At 40.7% G+C, this 8690-nt stretch overlaps 1 protein-coding gene across 1 annotated transcript in view; it reads left to right on the top strand.

Moving 5' to 3' along the window:
• dscamb (Down syndrome cell adhesion molecule b) overlaps positions 1 to 8690 on the top strand; it is a 133452-nt gene that overhangs the window by 111676 nt on the left and 13086 nt on the right. The window contains exons 18-26 of the mRNA XM_058418997.1: positions 997 to 1143; positions 2674 to 2829; positions 3269 to 3402; positions 4302 to 4455; positions 5353 to 5470; positions 5596 to 5759; positions 6209 to 6307; positions 6516 to 6704; positions 7317 to 7607. Of these exons, the coding sequence (XP_058274980.1) occupies positions 997 to 1143; positions 2674 to 2829; positions 3269 to 3402; positions 4302 to 4455; positions 5353 to 5470; positions 5596 to 5759; positions 6209 to 6307; positions 6516 to 6704; positions 7317 to 7607 (1452 nt within the window). The remainder of the gene's footprint in view (positions 1 to 996; positions 1144 to 2673; positions 2830 to 3268; positions 3403 to 4301; positions 4456 to 5352; positions 5471 to 5595; positions 5760 to 6208; positions 6308 to 6515; positions 6705 to 7316; positions 7608 to 8690) is intronic.

Below are 8690 nucleotides of genomic sequence, written 5' to 3'. Positions count from 1 at the left end.
GTGTCCTTCAGGTCATTCCTCGGCTGAAAGACCCAGGTTTTGACTTTTCTCCCTGGTGTTTTCAGGTGTATTTCTGGACAATCCTTCTACCATGTTTTGTCTGAAGTGCACCAGTCCTGTTTCCAGCAAAACACCCCAATAACGCTGACATGCACGAAACACTCCTTTCTTCGGGTTAAAAGCTTCACCCCTTTCTTACCCCACATGTGTGCTGATCAGTACAAATACATATTTTTTTCATCTGATGGGAGAAACAGTCCTCCAAGAGGCCTAAAAACTTCCATCAGGATTTTTCATGCCAACCTGGAATCTTTCTTGGGAAAGTTTAACACTGTTTAAAGTCAACATAGTGTGTGTAAACCTTTGACGTATTGGAATTTACATCTGATATAGTAGTTTGCATTTCGTTCTAGTAAATTAAAGCTGAAATAAATCTTATAAATTTCCTCGCATGTGAGCAAAGTGCCAAGCAATATTGTAAGACTGTGGATGTGTGGGAAAACTCATCATTATTTCACTCACTAGCTCTTTTCTTGCTGAAAATGGAATTGGTGCCTATTTTTTTGAATTGAACAATTGAATTTGTTTGTCATGTCACACTCCATAGGGTTGCTTAATGATACCACTGAAAGTAGTGGGCTTTAAGAATAAAAGAAAAACAGTTGGTTTATTTTAACACAAATGATGATCTCACACATCTTATTTCTGCTCTCTGAGATGTCCCAGGAGGTAAAAACACTGGTCTCACAATGAAAGCCGACTCAGTGTATATCAGATTTGCAGCGATAAAATAATTCATTTCAGTAAGTCAACTTCCACAACACGAGTGTACAGGTTTGTACCATATTAAGCTAGGCGTATGTAAACTTTTGCCTACCAAACTACACACGGTTCTACAAAAATGTCAACATTTCACTTCTTTGTGTGTGTTTTTTAGGCTGCCACACATTTCTTACAAATACATACAGTAATGCAGATTTATTTCCATCCTCATAGTTCCAAGCCGACCGCCTGAAAACGTTGTGACCACAGCTACAACCCCTGAGACCATCTCTCTATCTTGGGCTCCTCTCCCAAAAGAGGCACTGAATGGCATGCTTCTTGGCTACCGAGTCATTTACTGGGCCAATTTACTGGACGGAGGTGAGTCAGTCCTATAAACATATACAGTATTAAAGGACATACGCAGGACATGTATAAACAAACAAATCAATAAAATACTATATGCATGTGCACTTGTCAGATATAGACGTTTATCAAGTACTATAGAGTATTTTGTAGGCATTTACTTAGTGACCATGGCACATAGGGATGTTGCTAAGCGAAGTTTGTCAGCCCTCCCTCTCCTGTCCATCCATGGAAAGGGACTACCATAATCTCACCGCCTACCAAATCTGTTTTAGGGGATGTGATAGTTCAGAGGTTAAGGAAGGTTTGGAAGGTTGTTAGATCCACCAAGGTGGCAAGCAAGGCTGAGCAAGGCTCTTAACCCCAGTTGCTTAGCTGTACAAAAAAAAATGTCACTGTACATTGTATATGGATGTTTCAGTGTATATATTGTTGAGAAATCTTCATGTAAATTGTCCTCTAGCTCTTGATTACTGTCCATTTCTGACAACAGGATTAGAAATGTGAGCTAGAGATTTTCACAATTTCTCAATAAGATGCTAAGAAAAGCTGCAGCTTAACACACTCAATAGCAGGAGCTGTCATGTCCATATCACTGCTGTGCTGAGAATAAACTACCTGAATGAAAATAATTCCCGGTCAGTGGTGGTCCAGTGATGGTCCTTTTCTGAGCAGATCTCTGAGGCGGTTTTATGCTAAATAGTCTGCTAACGAATGCTCACTAGAGAGGAGGAGGAAGGAGCTTTGAGAACGTCATTTCTCCGTAAGATATTTCCTATCATGACCGCAGGCTTATTGTAGTATACAGTAAACTAGTTAATAGTCAGTGATTTTTTTTTTAATACTGAAGAGATAATCGTAAATGAAAAGTGAGAGCAAACCTCTAATTTATAAATGATCTGACATATTATGCAATGGATTATTATCTATTAACGATTATATTGTCCGTGATTCTAAGAAGGAAAGAATTGTTAAAAGCCTTTGACCAAGAATGACCTCATTTTATCCATATAACTATAATTTTTATGTGATCAGTTCAGCTGCTTCATTTCTGGTCTTCAGCTCAAGGGGGTGCTGTTGCTTTCCAATAGGCTTTGAAAGCGTCACGCAGGAGATGCAGGATAGTGTGTAAAGCTGTAGGAGGATATTGTGCTGGCATGGTAAATAAAGAGTATAAGCATTACTTTACACTGAAGTGTCATTGAGTCTCAAATGATGAATACAAACCTCCTTCATACTCTTCACCTTTAATCTACTGGCGTCGGGTGTGTCAGCAGAGAAGCGGCTCGTCTCAGCGGAGTCTCAAGAGTTGTCAGCTGTAATGACATGACATATACGGATAACCTGACAACAAGAAAGTGTTTACAGGAAATATATTTCAGTCTCATCCAGCACGACTTGTTCTAGGTCCGCAACGCTATAACGCCAGATCATTATACAGTACAAACTGTACTATAGTAGCACCAGGGTACAGTGTACTAAGCTTCTTAATATTACTATTATGTTTGCATTGAAGTGTGTGTGTTGATTTCTGCCATGTCTTAGAGCTGGGTGAGATCAAGAACATCACTACCACAAAGCCGTCTCTTGAGCTTGAAGGCTTGGAGAAATACACCAACTACAGCATCCAAGTGCTGGCCTTCACCCGGGCTGGGGACGGAGTTCGCAGCGAGCAAATATACACAAGGACCAAAGAGGATGGTGAGATCTTGTTTTGATTTACACACACACACACACACACACACACACACACACACACAGTGATTGAGCCATTCTCTGAGGCCATAAGCCATTCCATGCAGGCCATGAGTGATGTTTATGTTCAGTCTTGCTGTGTGTATTAATGTATTATCCTCCTGATACACTGCACCACCATCAGGGTGCAATATTTGGACCAGTGCGTGCACATGCTCCTCCAGAATGATTCAGTAGTCCTTGGCAGTGACGTGCCTATCTAGCACAACCCCAGAACACACACACACACACACATAAATTAATACAATACACTATACAATACCCTGACTTGTGTTTCCATTATGCCATGGCGATTCTGATCAGTCACAAGGAACTGTAGCTCTGACAGTAGTTCAGTTCAGTTCACGTTTGAAGCCAAAATGTTCTTTGCTATGTCTCCAAACAGTTCCAGGTCCTCCAGCTGGAGTGAAGGCTGCCGCTGCGTCTGCCTCAGTGGTGTTCGTCTCCTGGCTTCCTCCCCTGAAGCTTAACGGAATCATCCGGAAGTACACAGTCTTCTGCTCCAACCCTTATCCCACGGTAGGCAGCCGAGCCACAACACTGGGGCGTTTTCCTTAGCGTAATTATCATCTGACTTGTGAGTCCTTTTGCAGTCGATGCCACGCTCAGATGAGCAAAACTGACCAAAAATAAGTAAAAAATGTTAAAGGAGATAAAACCATGTGCGCTTAAATTCCACATAAACAACACGTCCAGCTCCAGTGAAGAAACAGAGCATAATACCTATTACAAATCAAAATATACTCCATCGGGTCTCACTGAAGAAAACCTTTTAATAACGTACATTAACTCTATTTAATATTTAAGGAAATAATATTAGAAGACCCAGTAATAGTTTATAGTTGAGCTAAAGGAAATGAAATGGCAACAACTGATTTTGTTTCTCCTTCTTTTAGACAAACCCATGGATTTTATTGGCATGTCCAAGACAGGTTTTGAGCAACATTTCTGAAACGCTGCTTTAACTGAGATTTAGAAAATGAAGATGAAGAAGCCTGTATTTTTGTCACAGCAATTCTTTCTTTGCACATCCGATATCATGTCATCAGATAAATCTTCATTAGAATATGACGTATATTTTGATTTCTTGATGTTTTGTCCATGAGGATTAAGTTAAATGTCCAATATTGAATCATCTTCAATCATTTCCATGCACATGGATTTATTTACAGCAGTGTGGTTGTAACCACTTCATTGACTATCTCCATTTTACTGATATACTATTGATAAAAATTGATAATAGTCTGTTGTGGTTATTTTGTAATTGTTATCTCTGCAAAACAGAGATATTTCCAATATTCTCCGAACGCCAGATTTGCCTTTTTCCCCCACTTGATAAACCAATGTGTCTAATACTCATAGAGTTTTAGAGTTTAAAGACAAATAACACATACATGCTCCAATCCTCCACACTGCAGGTAATCAGTGAGTTTGAGGCTGCGCCCGACGTGTATTTTCGGCGTGTGACTAACCTGAACCAGAACTGGCAGTATAGTATTTGGGTGGTGGCAGTGACTGCAGCCGGTCGAGGGAACGCCAGTGAGATCATCACCGTGGAGCCGCAAGCTAAAGGTACAGATGTATACGTGACCTTTCTCTGTTCATTTATATTTCATTTATATGTATTTTTCAGTCTCTGGCAAAAGAATTTTCATCAGGATTGATCTTATCTTATCTTAGAATGAATTAAAAAACCTGCAAGGTTCTGTTCTGTATTTTCAGTATAATTCTGTCAATAGATATATACACCGATCAGGCATAACATTATGACCACCTGCCTAATAATGTGTTGACCCGTCATAATAGCCCTGACCCGTCATGCACTGTGTATTCTGACACCTTTCTATCAGAACCAGCATTAACGTCTTCAGCAATTTGAGCAACAGTAGCTCATCTGTTGGATCGGATCACACGGGCCAGCCTTCGCTCCCCACAAGCATCAATGAGCCTTGGCTGCCCATGACCCTGTCGCCGGTTCACCACTGTTCCTTCCTTGGACCACTTTTGATAGATACTGACCACTGCAGACCGGGAACACCCCACAAGAGCTGCAGTTTTGGAGATGCTCTGATCCAGTGGTCTAGCCATCACAATTTGGCCCTTCGTCAAACTCGCTCAAATCCTTACACTTGTCCATTTTTCCTGCCTCTAACACATCAACTCTGAGGACAAAATGTTCACTTGCTGCCTAATATATCCCACCCACTAACAGGTGCCATGATGAGGAGATCATCAGTGTTATTCACTTCACCTGTCAGTGGTCATAATGTTATGCCTGATCGGTGTATAACATGTATAATAAAAATCTGTGATTTTTTAGTACATATAAAAGTTTGTTTTGGAAAAAAATCCTGATAGATACCTGAATTTACAGAATGCTAGAATAGATTGTAAACAGAAATGCCATTCTAAACAGAAAGGTAGAAAAGCAAGAGGTAACTGTGGCTTAATATCATTTCACTCTTTTAGCTCCGGCTCGTATTCTAACATTCAGCGGCACAGTGACCACACCATGGATGAGGGACATCGTCCTACCCTGCAGAGCTGTCGGAGACCCTCCTCCGACCATCAAGTGGCTGAAGGGAAAGTGAGTTGATTTTAAGATACACTTATACTGAACATTCTTACATTTCATTTTAGATCAGGTTATACATAATGCAAACAAGTCACTGGAGTCTGTGGCACAGAAGCTTCTGTTCATTTCCCATTCAGCAACGGGACACCCGCTCCTGTCTCTATCGATGGCCGGCGCAGTGTCCATGGCAACGGCAGCTTTGTGATCCGAACAGTGAAAGCCGAGGATTCTGGGTACTACAGCTGCATTGTGAGCAACAACTGGGGTTCAGATGAAATCACACTAAATCTACAGGTTCAAGGTGAGTCCGAGAATCAGCTCTATAGGATATTGAACAAATATTAAACAATCTGGACTTTCTATCACCCAAACCTCCTGTATAAAGCAAGGAGATCATTCAGTCTGAGACAGGAAGCGGTAGTGATTCAGTAAGATTTTGTAGGACCCATCCACATAGACAGCTGTTTATTACTTTTGCTATTTAGTATAATATACAGATCATTTATTTATTAATTATTGCTGTCTATATCTGTTATCTAGCCTTAATCATGCCCAATCAAAGCCACTCCCATTTTTATATATACTTTTTCTTGAGTCTATGAACTGAATATCAACCCTGATTATTATTATTATTATTATTATTATTGTTTTGTTGTAGTTGTCTTTTTCTTCTTCTTCTTCTTGCTGCTGTTGTTCTTGTTGTATCTGCTATTGAAATGAAACCAAAACCATATAATATTGTACTTGTAGTACCACCGGACCAGCCACGTCTCACTGTAACTAAAACCACCACCACATCCATCACCCTGTCCTGGATTCCTGGAGATAACGGAGGAAGCTCGATCAGAGGTGAGACTCCTTCGCTCGTCCTTAAATCTTAAAAAGTCCTTAATTAAGAAATTAGCATGTAAGATTAGAAACAAAGTAATTAACTAACAATTTCACTATTTGCTTAACAGAGTAACACAATAAATAGCATTTATTTATTATAAATAGCAGTGATTTCTGTCGACTAGGATGAAAGCTTGTATCTGATTATCTGCGTTATCTCGTTAAGGCTACATTCTGCAGTACTCAGAGGATAACAGTGAGGAATGGGGCAGCTTCCCCATCAGCCCCAGCGAACGATCCTACCGGCTAGAGAATATGAAGTGTGGCACCTGGTACAAGTTTACTCTGACCGCACAGAATGCCGTTGGCCCGGGCCGCATCAGTGAAATCATCGAGGCCAAAACCCATGGCAAAGGTGAGAAATAGTAACCTAGGAAGGTGTCAGGACTACACTGTGCACCCTTCTGTCTAGTTTTAACAGCTATGTAGTTTTGTAGTATCTGCTCAAGTTTGGACCAAGATATAACAATATTAATGGGATAATAATGGTCAAGTTTGTACCACCAAAAGCATCAGTGGTGGAACTGGCTACCCAGGACATGTAAAGGTGATCGTCAAGAGGCCTAGATTCACCACAAAGTTCTACTTTTATAATGGTGAATGTTCCAGTCGTCTCAGTTTGGCTTGTTGTTGTTTTTAAATGGGCAGTAATGAAACACACACATGAAAATGTGGACATCATAATCAATCTGTCCCATTTCTGGCATTCCTGAAACTTCCAGAACCCAACAGAGCATCTTGACATCTTGAGCATCTCAATAATAAAGCTACATAAACTAGGAGATTAACGATACTGAAACACAAGTATATTAAACATTTTTAGCTGATTTTGCCAGATTTAATGACCCTAAAATTCCTAGTGCACATGGAATTTTGTGCATAATGTGCTATTGTTTCAATATCATATTTCCTTCCAAATCCCCTAAAGATATAGTTATTTACCTCCTCATGTTATTTCTCTCCTCAGAACCACAATTTGCCAAAGACCATGAGCTTTTCTCCAGCATCAATTCAACACGTGTGGAGCTCAATCTGATTGGCTGGAATAACGGCGGATGTCCGATCAGCTCGTTCACGCTGGAGTACCGGCCAGTGGACACAACGCCATGGACCACAATGCAGCGCACCTCTTTACCCAAGAGCCATGTGCTGTATGACCTGCAGGAGGGCACGTGGTACGAGCTGCAGATGAAGGTGGGCAACAGTGCAGGTACAGCTGAGAAGAGGGTGCTGTTCGCAACGCTGAACATGGATGGCAGTAAGTGTTTTTACAAGACACATAACAAAGAGGGTGGGGTAGTTTCTGCTTTAATGTCTAATCTAATTTATCGTGCCTGTCATTCACACCTCAAGCATGTTAATGTGTTTTATGTTTATTCCTATTAATATCACTTATACTACTAATAGATTAGATGAAGATGAAGTTTTATAGTGGAACATCAAAAGATGGGCTTGGTCAACTGCATATTAATCCCCTCCCTTATGAATTTTCACCTTAAGAATGAAAATTTTGCAAGGAAATTTTCTTCATATGAAGCATTTTCGGTATACGAGCAAACCAAACGCCGGCTAAATTGCACGCACATCTGTGAGCCGTTCAAAACTTGTTTGCATCAGTGGAAAGCCAAGGAAAGCCAACCGAGGCGAGTTTACGAATTTTATGGTTTTTGAAAGCTGTTTTAACAGTGAGACCTGCCATGCTGTATGTTTTCGAGGCAGTGACACTGAGGAAGAGACAGGAGTCAGAGCTGGAGTTAGCAGAGCTGTAGATGTTGAGGTTCTCTTTGGGAGTGACAAGGTTGGACAGGATTAGGAACGAGTACATCAGAGGGACAGCTCATGTTGAATGACAAAGTTTAAGATTAAGATGGTTTGGACATGTCCAGAGGAGGGAGAGTGAGTATATTGGTAGGAGAATGTTGGACATGGAGCTGCCAGGCAGGAGGAAAAAAGGAAGGCCGAAGAGGAGGTATATGGATGTAATAAATGAGGATATGAAGCTAGTGGGTGGAGGTGTTGAGGATGCAGAAGATAGGGATAGGTGGAGAGAGATGATTCGCTGTGGAGACCCCTGAAGGGAAAAACCGAAAGAAGAAGAAGAAAGCTGTTTCGAAAGTCAATCTGTGATACCATTGTTGCCTTCAACATGCGTTCAAAAGCTAGGTGATTTTTTTTTGCATTTTTTTGTTGACAGATTAATGGTGTGGGTGGTCTGTTCTATTTTTAGTCTGAGCTTGGTGGCACAACTTCCTGTGAGGACCCTTGACCCTTGAAAATTGGTAATATTGGTAATATTTGTGGATGGCTGGAACAGATTATCTGCATTTACATTATTTTTTAT

The sequence above is a fragment of the Hemibagrus wyckioides genome, linkage group LG20 (genome assembly GCF_019097595.1).
Source record: "Hemibagrus wyckioides isolate EC202008001 linkage group LG20, SWU_Hwy_1.0, whole genome shotgun sequence".
Taxonomy (NCBI): domain Eukaryota; kingdom Metazoa; phylum Chordata; class Actinopteri; order Siluriformes; family Bagridae; genus Hemibagrus; species Hemibagrus wyckioides.
Note: the sequence above shows the minus strand (reverse complement) of the source record. Positions and strands in the feature narration are given on the sequence as shown.